General features: G+C 41.3%; 1 protein-coding gene across 2 annotated transcripts in view; it reads left to right on the top strand.

The window, feature by feature from the left end:
- Nucleotides 1-13,898, top strand: part of Raf (serine/threonine kinase raf oncogene) — a 57,666-nt gene that overhangs the window by 42,904 nt on the left and 864 nt on the right. For both annotated transcript variants that reach the window (XM_076188008.1, XM_076188009.1), the window contains exons 14-16: nucleotides 7,711-7,914; nucleotides 8,905-9,039; nucleotides 13,421-13,898. The exon at nucleotides 13,421-13,898 is cut by the window's right edge and continues 864 nt beyond it. In XM_076188008.1, the coding sequence (XP_076044123.1) occupies nucleotides 7,711-7,914; nucleotides 8,905-9,039; nucleotides 13,421-13,597 (516 nt within the window). In that variant the 3' untranslated portion in view covers nucleotides 13,598-13,898. The remainder of the gene's footprint in view (nucleotides 1-7,710; nucleotides 7,915-8,904; nucleotides 9,040-13,420) is intronic.

Below are 13,898 nucleotides of genomic sequence, written 5' to 3'. Positions count from 1 at the left end.
TTTACTAGTCTTTCTTCACTCATTCTTTCCATGTGTCCAAACCATCCTAATGCTCTCATCAACCCTATCTCCAAACTCCACCCCCGTTCTCCTCCTCACCTCCTCATTTCTCACTCTGTCTAGCCTAGTAACCCCCATCATACTTCTCAGACAATTCATCTTAAATACATTCAAACTCCTCTCTTCCTCTCCTATGTTCCATGTTTCTGCCCCATACAGTGGTGTTGGCACAATCACTCCTTCATACAGTCTCCTCTTAGCATCCATTCCCAAATGTCTATTCCTCATCACACTCTTTAATCCACTAAGGCATTTACTCGCTTCTCTCAATCTACATTCTACCTCCACCTCCACTCCACCTTTTCCTGCCACATTTGCACCCAAGTATCTAAAACTATCCACTTCCTCCAGTCGCTCTCCCTTAATGCTCACTTCCAGTCTACTGCCACTTTGACCCCCTGTACATCTCATCACCTTACTCTTACCCACATTTATCTTCAGCTTTCTTCTATCACACACTCTCCCAAACTCTGTTACCAACTTCCTCAATCCCTCCTCCGATCCTGCCACAAGCACAGTGTCGTCCACAAACGACAGCTGGCTCACCTCCCACTTTTCTCCATTTTCTTTAACCATCTCCAATCCCTGACCCACCACCCTTGCATTTACCTCTCGCACCACCCCATCCATGTACAAGTTGAACAGCCAAGGCGACATAACGCATCCTTGACGAAGTCCCACCTTTACCTCGAACCACTCACTCTCTCCATTTCTAATCCTGACACATGCTCTACTACATACATACATACATATACCAAGGCTTTTTCCCCCTTACAAGGGAGGTAGCCAAAAAGAAAAAGGCATAAAATCATTCTCACCCATTCCATCCCTGAATACACTCCACGCCCCTCCACCCTCCCTCTCATCTTAGCACCTCCCGGATGACGGGTCATCCCTGCACCTTATCCACTGCCCTGGGTCAAGCAGTGTCGCAAGACACAGCGCATCCACAGCAAGGCTGCTTCATTAAATCGGCGACCCCCCCCCCTCTCCGTCCCCCCATGCATAAAAGGAGAAGACGGGGAGAAATCCCTTTGGGCTGTGTCAAATTTTGCTCACACATACTACCTCATCCCCCATCCCCCCACCCATTCCACCTCATGCATCACATCATTATCCATATACAACCATTCTCCATTCACCCCTGTCTTCTGTCCTCTCCCGTCCTTCCCCAACAGACATTCCCCTCTTCTCCTTCACCCCATCCATCCACCTCATCCTAGGACGTCCCCTCATGTTCACTCCCTCCACATCTGCCTTCCATACCTCCTTTACTAGTCTTTCTTCACTCATTCTTTCCATGTGTCCAAACCATCCTAATACTCTTTCATCAACCCTATCTCCCCACTCCCTTTCCACCCCTGTTTTCCTCACCTCCTCATTTCTCACTCTATCTAGCCTAGTAACCCCCATCATATTTCTCAGACACCTCATCTCAAACAAGGATCGGTACTGGCCCCGATCATGTTCGCTGTATACATTAATGACATGAATGAAGGCGTGGAGTGCTATATGAATTTTTTTCAGATGAGGCAAAATTACTTAAGGTAAAAACGGAAGAGGACTGCAACTCATTGCAACAAGATCTGGACATGATATGGAATTGGACTCAAAAGTGGGAAGTGAAATTTAATATAAAGAAATGCAGTATAATGGAATTTGGAAAGAGTAAAAACAGAATATCAAAAGATTACAGAATTGTAGAAGAAAAAAGAAAAAAGCAAACTCTGAAAAAGATCTTGGAGTGATGATTAGAAAGGACATAAAACCTGATAAGCATATAGATAAAATATTCGGAGAAACCTACAATTTATTGAGGTCAGTCAAATTGGCATTTACTTATATGGATGAAGAAATGATAAAGAAAATACTAACTACACTAATAAGACCAAAATTTGAGTACACAGCATCACTTTGGACACCCAGTACCAAAAAGAATATTAAGAAACTAGAAAGATTACAAAGAGCGACAACCAAACTAGCACAGACTCTCGCCGAACTAACATATGAGCAAAGACTATCCAAACTGAACCTACCAACTCTGGAACAAAGAAGAGAAAAAGGAGATTTGCTGACTACAGAATAATGAAAGGAATGGAAGTTTTAGACAGGAACGACCTGTTAGTGTGGGACAACGGTAAAACAAGAGGACATGGAAAAAACTGAAAAAAGATAGTTATAGAAAAAAATTGAAAAGGAACAGTTTCCTACACCAAGCGATTAATACATGGAACAAATTAGACAACAAAACAGTATGTGCAAACACTATACAAGATTTTAAGATAAAACTTGATGCGGAGAGATACAAAGACGGGTCACCACGAGCATAGCTCCCCTACCGTATATTACAACTAGGTAAATACAGTCAAACTCCTTCTCTCTTCCTCTCATATGTTCCTTGTTTCTGCCCCATACAGTGCTGTTGGCACAATCACTCCTTCATACAGTCTCCTCTTAGCATCCATTCCCAAATGTGCATTCCTCATTACACTTTTTAATCCACCAAGGCATTTACTCGCTTCTCTCAATCTATATTCTACCTCCACTCCGCCTTTTCCTGCCACATTTACACCCAAGTATCTAAAACTATCCACTTCCTCCAGTCGCTCTCCCTTAACCCCTTCCATACGGTGCCGCACACGTAGGCGTCAAGGGGAGCGAGTGTATTAGCGAGGCTGCCAGATCGGCGTGTTGATATTTATTGTAGTCGCCCCTTCATAATGACATTCTTTCTAATTCTTTTGTAATCGCATTTTCTATGGTTATCAAAATTCACGGGTGAAGAGAGAACGATCGATATAAGCGGTGACTATATTTTATGATGCGAGTATTATTACGACACGTCGTACGGCTGGCATTGGCTGCTGCCACCGAGATCTAAGTCCATGACGCCTACGTGTGCGGCACCGTATGGAAGGGGTTAATGCTCACTTCCAGTCTGCTGCCACTTTCACCCCTACTCTCATAAAAACTCTTGACAGCTAGAAGCTTCCCTTCTATCCTGTATATCCGCAGAACCTCCCACAGTGCCCTCCTGTGTACCCTGTCGTAAGCCTTTTCCAGATCCATAAAAGCCCAAAAATATCCTTCCCCTTTCCTATAGCTTTCTCACATATCTGTCTTACCACAAAAATCTGATCTACACAACCTCTACCCGTCCTAAATCCACTCTGTTCCTCACCAATTACTACCTCTGTTCCTCTCCTAATCCTCTCAATCAAGATCCTCCCATAAGCCTTCCCAACTACACTCAGCAAGCTAATCCCTCTGAAACTACTACATTCACACTTGTCCTCTTTTCCCTTGTGAAGTGGAACTGTACAGGCACTCCTCCTGTCCTCTAGCACTCCACCCTCTCTCCAGCAAACATTAAATAACCTCACCAGCCAGTCCACCATCACTTACCTCCTTTTTTTTAGACATTCTGCATGGCATCCATCCAGACCAGGTGCCTTACCTACTTTCATCATCTTAACAACTGCCTTCACTTCATCCTTCCTTATTTCTCCTCCATTTTCCTCACTCATCACTCTCATTTTCTTAGCATTTCCCACTGCAGCTATCTTTCCCTCCCTATCCTCCTTCATATTTAGCAACTCCCTAAAATATTCTGCCCATCTTCCCCTCACTGCCTTCTCTTCCATTATCATCTCACCATCTGCACCTTTTACCTTTTCTTCTCTACTTGATTCGCCTCCTCTTCCTCTCTTAATTTCTTTCCAAAACATCTTTTTATTACTTTCAAAATTGTCTGTCATACTATTACCCCATTTCACATCTGCTCTCCTCTTTACCTCCTTTACCTTTTGCTTTACTTCTCTTTTCTTTTCTTTGTACCTCTCATATGACTCCCTTGTCCTATTTTGTAACTAATCTGTGAAAACTCACTTCTTCTCTTCTACAACCTTCTTTGTTTCCTCATCCCACCATTCACTACCCTTCCTTCTATTTCCTCCTGTCCTTGTTCCACACACCATCTTTGGACACTTTGTGACTTCCTCCTTGAACCATCCCCATTCCTCCTCCACTCCTAGCTCTACTCTATCCTTCACTCCCTCCCACTCCTCCTTCAACTTCTTCTTGTACTCCTTCTCCTTTTCCTCTTCATTTAGAGAGTTCACTCTAAGCACCTCCCTACCTTTTGTCCTTTTCCTCTTTCTCCATCTATCCTCCACTCTCAACTTACCTTCCACCAAAAAATGATCTGATATTCCCCCACCCTCTCCCCTTAGCACATGTACATCCTTAACTCTTCCTATTATATTCCAATCTACCACTACATAGTCCATTAACACTATCTACCACCCTTCCATCCACCACCCTCTCCCATGTGTACTTATGCTTGACTTTCTTCCGAAACACTGTATTTGCTATCATCATCTCTTTCTAAACACATCTCCACCATCAACTCTCCACTACAATTCTTTCCTGGAACTCCACATTTCCCTACCACTCCATCAATTGGTTCATTTCCTACCCTAGCATTAAGGTCTCCCAGTACTATTACATTGACATTTCTCCCTAATCCCTCTATGCGCTCAATGGGTTAAGAAAAATACCAGATATAGAAATAATGATGAGCCCTCAAGATTGGATTTTATATTCACATCAGAACCCAAAATTGTGGATAAAATCGAATACAAGACGCCAATTGGAAAAAGTGATCACATACTACTGGAACTAGAATTAAATGAAGAATGAAGAAACAACTATAGAAATAAATGAAAACACAGAAAAGGAAGACTGATATATAACAAAACATATTTTAGGAAACTTAGAAAATTCTTTCAAGAAGCAAATTGGGAAAAAATTGATAATGAAGAAACAAAGGTAGAAGAGAAATGGGCAATTTGGAAGGAAATCTATAATGAAGGAGTGGACAAGTATGTACCTAAACAAAAACAGGAAAGGGTATACATAAAATGCTGGTACAATAAAAAGTGCAGTGAAGCAAAAGACAAAAAAGAGAAAGCCTAGAAAAGATGAAAAAAAATCTGATAAATGGAAAATATACAACAAACTAAGAAATGAATATGTAAAAATAGGGAAGAAAAAAGAAACTATGAAAAGGACATAATAGACAAATGTAAAGATCAACCCAAATTATTTTATAGATATGTAAACGGCAAACTAAAAAACAAACAGGAAGTACTTAAATTATGTCTAGGTAATAGAGAATCGAGGATATAGAAATGGCAGATATTATGAACAAACATTTCAAATCTGTGTTCACCAAAGAAAAAGAAAATCTACAAAATTGTGACCAAAGAAATGAAGTAAGATCTCCCCCAGTGAAGGAATTAATTGTCACTCAGAATGGAATGAGGAACCAAAGCTTGACGTTAACAAGTCACATGGCCCGGACAGAGTTGCAAACTGGATACTAAAGGAATGTATAGATGAACTAATAGGAAAAATATACAAAATAATTGAATGCTCACTCAAAGAAGAAAAATTACCAGAAGACTGGAAAAAAGCCAATATAGTGCCAATATATAAGGGGGGAAATAAGGAAGACCTAACAAATTATAGACAGGTGTCCCTAACGAGTACAATAGTTAAAATTTGTGAGAGAGTCATCAAGAATAGATGGACAAAATATTTGGAGGAGAATAATATACTGAACCCAAGGCAATTTGGATTCAGATAGGGAAGATCATGTACCACAAATTTGATCTGTTTCTATTCAAGATTGATAGATATTTTGCAAGAAAGGGATGGCTGGGCAGACTGTGCCTTCCTAGACTTATAAAAAGCATTTGATAAGGTACCACACAAAAAATTGTTAAATAAACTGGAAATAATAGGAGGTATACATGGGGAACAAATGAATTGGATAGAGGACTTCCTACATAGAAGAAAAATGAGAGTAGTACTCAGGGATAAATATTCAGAGTGGGAAGAAATGAGTAGTGACATCCCACAGGGGTCAGTGCTAGCTCCTATAATGTTTGCTATATATGTAAATGATATGGACAAAAGTATTGAATGTTACATGAACTTCTTTGTGGGTGACGCAAAGTTATTAACCCCTTCGATACGATGACGCCTACGTTGGCGTCATGAGGAGCAAGTGGGTATGCGAGGATGCTGATGTCGGCGTCTTGATTATATTTATTGTAGTTGTACCTGCGTGACCCCCATATTCTGTAAACTGGCTTCATCATATTTTCTATGGTTATCAAAATTTACAGGTAAAAGAGAGAACGAGCAATACAGTGGTGACTTTATTTTTTATAATGCGAGTAGTATGACGCAACATCGCACGTCTGGCAGCTAATGCTCCTACGAGATTTTGGCCCAGAGTGAAGGGGTTAAAGAAAATAAGTTCCGAAAAAGACTGTGAGTCATTACAGAATGATCTAAACAAAGTCCCAGAATGGAGCAAGAAATGGGAAGTAGAATTCAATATCAAGAAATACAGTATAATTGAATTTGGGAAAAGTAAGAATTAAATATCAGGACAATATAGAATTGATGAAAAAGAAGTAAAGAAAGTAAATTCTGATAAGGACCTATGAGTAATCATCACCAAAGACATGTCTCCAGATAAACATATAAATACAATTGTCAGAGAAACATACAATTTGTTGAGATCAATAAAGGTGACTTTTAAATAACCCAGATAAGGAAATGATAAAAAATATTACTAACACTGATAAGGCCAAAACTGGAATATGCAGTGATGATATGGTCACCCAGTACAAAAAATATATAAGAAAATTAGAAAGAATACAAAGAGCAATGACAAAGATGGCCCCAACACTTTCAAATTTAACATATGAACAAAGATTGGCTGAACTGGAATTGCCGACCCTGGAACAAAGAAGAGAACGAGGGGATCTATTAGCCATCTAAAGGATTATGAAAGGCAAGGAACTCCTTAATAGAGAGGATTTATTAAAGTGGGACAGAGGGAAACAAAAGGACATACAAAGAAACTCAAAAAGGACAGCTACAGATGAGACCTGAAAAAGAATATCTTCCCACAAACTGGACGAAAAAATCGTGTGTGCAAACATCATACAAGAATTTAAGAACAAACTTGATCTTGTGAGATACAACAACGGATCACCACAAACATAGCTCCACTTCCTGTAGAATACAACTAGGTAAATATACACACCAAGAGATAGCCAAAGTCAAAAATATAAATCTGCTCCCACCCATTTCATTTCCACATACTCCACTCCCATTCACCACCCCTCCCTCCCTCTTATCTTGGCTTCTCTGGAATGACAGGTCATCTTTACATCTTGTCCACTGCCCTGGGTCAGAAGCAATGCAGCAAGACACAGCACATCCACAGCCTGACCGCTTCATTTAATCGGCAACCCCCATCTCTGTCCCCTCACAAGAATGTTCGGATCCTTAGCCTGATGTGCAGGATGAAATTTATGTTGGGCAAATAACGGGTCTTATGGGAAAAAATAGGTTCCCAGACCCTCTCCAGACACTGATGTACAACACAACCTGGCAGGCTATTCAAATTGTGCTGTTGTGAATCATGGTCATGTTCAGCAAATGTTCGGATATTTTACCTATTTGTGTAAACATGAATTTTGTGCATGAAGTTGTGTTGGGTGAGGTCTCATAGTTTGTATATTTGAGAAACATTTCTTGTGTAAACATTTTAATTTTATTTTACAGGGAGGAAGATGGACTCCAGAGAGCGTAGGGGGAAGACAAATTCAGCAGCCTTCAGGGTCCATTCTATGGATGGCCCCTGAAGTTATTCGGATGAAAGACTACAATCCCTATACTTTCCAGAGTGATGTTTATGCATTTGGCATTGTTTTATACGAGTTATTTTCTGGGCAACTTCCTTACTCGCACATAAACAATAAAGACCAGGTTAGTTTGTAGTACATAAGCCACAATATTTTTGTCAGAGGAAAAGCTGTGTGAGAACGAACGAAACCTTTGTTACTGGTATAGTATTTTTGTCAGAAATAACAAGTAACTTTATCCTTGTAGACAGTATCATGCTGAAGAGGTGGTGTCATTGAGTTGGTAAAAGAGAGATGAGAAAGGAAGCAGAACAATTGTAGTAGTAACTAAAAGTGAATACTCTTGTTTAAAAGTGGAAATTAGTCTTCAATCATAAAAGAATAATGCATGGCTGTGGTCTGTAGGCATGTCACTAAATCATTAGAATATTGACCCCTTTTCTGCATGAAATGAGAAAGGAAGGACACTGTGTAAGTGAAGCAGCCGTGATGTGGCTGTATTGTATCTTGCTACATTGCTTCTGACCCAGGAAGTTGGCAGGAGACAGAGATGATCTTTAGTCCACAAGGAGCTAAGATGAGAGAGAAATGGTTGGTGGATGAGAGTGGAATGGGTGGGGGTGGGTGTGCGCCTTGACTCGTTACTTCTTATATAAGGGGGAAGAAACCTTTTGTATACAGATAGATCGATCATATGCAGTCAGTACTCCACATGGGGGTATTATGGAGTTACCTCTGTGAGACTGGTAGCTCAAAACTACCAAACAGTTGAGCATATGAATGTTTGATACTATTCCCAGTAAATGAGGTGAGGATGTTTATAGATTTTGAAAGTTGGTAGTAGGGAGATGCATCCCTCCGATGCCTTTCTTATCTGACCAACATTTATAGGTACCCATTGTTGGTCCTTATGTGTAAATATGTGTGGATTCATACATGTATGCATCATGTGTATGATATTTGGTACATGTTTACTGTATAAGCACATAGAAATGCAATATATATCAGCCAGTATACTCACTTAACTCCATACTCTTGTAACAATAAACATTTGTTTGTATGAATACTTAGATGTAACCCAAGTTATAATCATTTTGTCATGATGTAATTTCAGATTTTATTCATGGTTGGACGTGGTTGCCTTCGGCCGGACATGAGTAAACTACGGTCAGATATGCCTAAACCAGTTCGCAGACTTTTGAACGACTGCATCAAATTTAATCGCAATGATAGGCCACTTTTCCCACAGGTAAGTCTCAAGATGTGAACTTCCTCCTATCAGGAGGAATAGTACCTTTCACAGAGGAACTTTTAGCATGGAATATAATGAACTATGCCTTTGGTCCAATTTGCTCACACATAGCAATGATAATTTTTGCCTTGAGTTTCCCATATATTCCACTCCCCTCCACCCTCCTCCCTCCCTCCTATCTTGGCATTGGATGATGGGTGGGGTAGTATGTGTGAGTAAATTTTGACGCAGCCCGAAGGGATTGTGGCTACCTCCCGGGAAAAAGCCTTGGTATATGTATGTATGTATGTAATTACAATTTCACTTATTTGGGAGCCATGGGTCTCCTGTAAGAGAGACCTGGGGCAGAAGATTGATTGACTTCATCAATTTTTTAGTAAATTTAATTTTTCTTCAGTAGAGCAAAGGAAATATTCAAGACTACAAAATAAATGTATCCCAGTATATCTCCAAAAGTGTAATGAAATATACACACCAAAGGCCTTATTCCCTTTGCCAGTTGTTGTTTGCTGACAACACTGTGCTTGTAACAGGATCAGAGGAGGGATTGAGGAAGTTAGTGACAGAGTTTAGGAAGGTGTGCGAAAGAAGGAAGATGAAGATAAATGTGGGTAAAAGAAAGGTGATGAGATGTACAAGGGGAGAAAGTGGCAGCAGACTGGAAGTGTTAAGAGAAAGAGACTGGAGGAAGTGAATAGTTTTAGATACTTGGGTGCGAATGTGGCAGGAAAGGGAGGAGTGGAGGTGGAGGTAGAGTGTAGATTGAGAGAAAGTAAGTGCCTTGGTGGATTAAAAAGTGTAATGAGAAATAGACATTTGGGAATGGATGCTAAGAGGAGATTGTATGAAGGAGTGATTGTGCCAACAGCACTGTATGGGGCAGAAACATGGAACACAAGAGAGGAAGAGAGAAGCAGTTTGAATGCATTTGAGATGAGGTGTCTGAGAAGTATGATAGGAGTTACTAAGCTGGATAGAGTGAGAAATGAGGAGGTGAGGAGAACGGGGGTGGTAAGGGAGTTGGGAGATAGGTTGGATGAAAGAGTGTTGGGATGGTTTGAACACATGGAAAGAATGAATGAAGATACATACATATACCAAAGGCTTTTTCCCCCTTACACGGGGGGTAGCCCAAAAGAAATAGGCATAGCAATCACTCCCACCCATTTCATTTCCCATATATTCCACTCCCCTCCACCCTCCTCCCTCCCTCCTATCTTGGCACCTCTTGGATGATGGGTCATCCCTGCATCCTGTCCACTGCCCTGGGTCAGAAGCAGTGTCACAAGACACAGCACATCCACAGCAAGGCCGCTTCATAAATTCGGCGACCCCCCCTCTCCGTCCCCTCATGCAGGAAAGGAGAAGACGGGGAGAAATCCCTTCAGGCTGCGTCAAATTTTTTCTCAAACATACTTCCTCACCCCCCATCCCCCACCCAATCCCCCTCATTCATCATAGCCTCATCTATACACATCCCTTCTCCATTCAACCCTATCTTCTGTCCTCACCCACCCGTCCTTCCTCTACAGACATTCCTCTCTTTTGTAAAGCCCCTTTCACCCCATCCATCCATCTCATCCTAGGACGCCCCCTCATATTCACTCCTTCCACCTCCGCCTTCCACACTTCTTTTACTAATCTTTCTTCACTCATTCTTTCCATGTGTCCAAACCATCCTAATACTCTTTCATCAACCCTATCTCCCAGCTCCCTTTCCACCCCTGTTCTCCTCCTCACCTCCCCGTCTGGGGTATTGGCTGCATGCTATTGTGGCAAAGTAGCATGCAGTTGATACTTTAGGGTCTATATGGGGCGCCCCTACGGACCAGAGCCACACATCATTTTGGTTGTGATAGAGGAAAACTGTGTACATAGAGAAATGATGACACTTTTATACTATGACTGTCCCTCCATTATGCTGTCCCCCAACTATACCATTTCTCTGAATATTCATTTCCTTTTTTCGCCTACCTACCCTGTGGTGGGGGAAAAGAATACTGCCAGCAAGTATTTCCACTTGAGTCGTAAAAGGCGACAAAAAAGGGATGGGGGATGGGATTAGGAGTCCTACTACTTGTAGCCCCAAAAGGGGACATGCTTAAAAAAGAAAGTAAAGAAAGTATGAGTGAAGAAAGAGTAGTAAAAGAGGTGTAGAAGGCAGAAGTGGAGGGAGTGAACATGAGGGGACAATCTAAGATGAGATGGATGGATGGTGTTAAATGGGCTTTGGGGAAGAGGGGAATGTCTGTTGAGGAAGGACGGGAGAGGACAGAAGACAGTGGTGAATGGAGAATGGTTATATATGGATGAGGTTGCAATGCATGAGGTGGAATGGGTGGGGATGGGGGGTGAGGTAATATGTGTGAGAAAAATTTGATGCAGCCTGAAGGGATTTCTTCTTGTCTTCTCCTTTTCTGCATGGGGGGACGGAGAGTGGGGGTTGCAAATTTAATGAAGCGGCCTTGCTATGGATGTGCTGTGTCTTGTGACACTGCTTCTGACCCAGGGCAGTGGACAAGATGCAGGGATTACCCGTCATCCAGGAGGTGCCAAGATAAGAGGGGAGTGGAGTGTATTAGTGATGGAATAGGTGGGAATGATCTTTATGCCTTTTTTTTTTTTTTTTTTGCAAACTCCCTTGTCAGGGGGAAAAGGCCTTTGATATATGTATGTATGTATTAATCAGAGTGATATGAAATGCATATTAAATATTTATGTTAGCTCTGTGTTTGTTGTTATATAATATCCTTAGTGGCAGTGGCATACCTAGCACAAGTGCTGCTTGGGGCAAATTTTTATTTGGCTGCCTCTTAAAAGTTTTAATCACGTATCAAAATGCTGAAAACAGAATAATATAGGTATGCAAACTAAAAAGACAAACTGTAGCAACCATTTATTTTACTCAAAGTTACTAATGTTTGAATATTAATTTGTTGGGTCACCATAAAATGCTGCCCTGGGCAGACAACACTGCTTGGTGTAGGTAATGTGTAATACAAATTTACAAATTGTGTGTATTTGCTTAAATGATCAGATGGTGACTTGCATGGGTGTGCACATACGTTTCAGAGAAGGCAAAGTTTGCACACAAGCAAATTTCTCCACACACTTGTAGCAAAAAATTAGAGGGAACATTGGTAATGGGCAAGGGACTGGAGATGATTAAAGAAAATGGAGAAAAGTGGGAGGTAATTCATTTATTTGCTGACGACACTGTAATTGTGGCAGGGTCAGAAGGGGGACTAAGGCAATTAGTGACGGAACTTAGGAAGGTATACAGTAGGAGAAAGTTGAAGGTAAATGTGGATAAGGTGATGAGATGTACAAGAGGAGAGAATGGCAGTGAGTTGGAAGGAGGGATGCTGGAGGAAGTGGATAGCTTTAGTTTCTGGGGTTGCATGTGGCAGGAAAGGAAGGAGTGGAGGTGGAGGTAAATTGTAGACTGAGAGAAGCAAGTAAATGCATTGAAGGATTAAAAAGTGTCATGAGAAATAGGCATTTAGGAATGGATATAAATAGGAGAATATATGAAGAAATGATTGTGCTGGTGGCACTGTATGGGACAGAAACTTGGAACTAAAGAGAGGCAAAGAGAAAAAGTTTAAATGTGAGATGAGCTCGAGAAGTATGCTAGGGGTAGGTTGGATCAAGTGAGAAATGAGGAGAAGAGTGGGGGTGGAAAAGAAGATAGCAGATAGGGTTGATGAAAGAGGATTAGGATGGTTTGTACGCATGGAAAGAATAAGTAAAGAAAGATCAGTAAAAGAGGTTTGGAAGGTAGAGGTAGATGGAGTGAACTTTGAGGGGATGATTGAGGATGAGATGGATGGATGGGATGAAAGGGGCATTGACCAATAGGGGAATATCTGTTGGACAAGGAAGGGGGCAGGAAGTAAGTGTGAGAGGAGAATGGCTTTGTATACCAATACACATCCAAAATACACAAAATCATTGTGTATTATGATGCAAGGAAGGGAGGGAGGAGGGGTAGGGAGTGGTTATGTGTGAATGATATTTTGATGCAGCTCAAAAGGATTTCTGCCCGTCTTCTTTTTCTGCATGAAGATGGAGAGGGGGGGTTGCCGATTAAATGAAGCGGGTTTGCTGTGGATGTGCTGTGTCTTGCTACATTGCTTCTGACCCAGGGCAATGGTCGGGATACAGGGATGATCCATGAGGAGTTTAGATGATAGGGAGGATGGGAGTGAAATGGGTGGGTATGTCCTCTGTAACTTGGTTACCTCCGTTGTAAGGGGGAGGGAGCCCTTGGTATATAGATAGATTTAAATTACAGTTTTGTCAAATTGATAGTATGCTATATTTATAATATCTTAAAAATGTAATCAAAAGTAATTGGGCCTGTGATTTGTTTCAGATTTTGGCAGAACTGGAGTCAATAGTTCGTTCCCTTCCCAAGATTCACCGCTCTGCCAGCGAGCCAACTCTACCTCGCACTCATTTGAACACTGATGAAATGGTTTACCTGTGTGCTTCACCAAAGACCCCCATAAACCCAAGGGCTTTCTTATTTTCAACAGCTGGAGCGATATAAACATGAGAGAAAGTGGTACTAAATTGTGACCATGAAAAGAATTGGTATCCAATCCCTGAGTCCGTAGTCATACAAGCTCAGTGTGTGCTCTAATAGGGATGGTGGGCTTTACGGGTCCTTCAGCTGTTTTCGAAGACTGTCAGGTGTTGTGCGAAAGGAAAGTGTATAGATATTCTGATCCCAACCATGGCAGGTCTCAAGAACCCTTATAAAAGCCCTGATTTTAAGGGTTACGAACCCTGATATAAACCCTGATGTTAAGGGGTAACAACCCTAATATTTTGGGTGAAGGATAAATTGT

Source organism: Oratosquilla oratoria, chromosome 7 (genome assembly GCF_046742065.1).
Source record: "Oratosquilla oratoria isolate Oo_2021 chromosome 7, ASM4674206v1, whole genome shotgun sequence".
Classification (NCBI taxonomy): domain Eukaryota; kingdom Metazoa; phylum Arthropoda; class Malacostraca; order Stomatopoda; family Squillidae; genus Oratosquilla; species Oratosquilla oratoria.
This window is presented reverse-complemented; position numbering and strand designations above follow the sequence as displayed.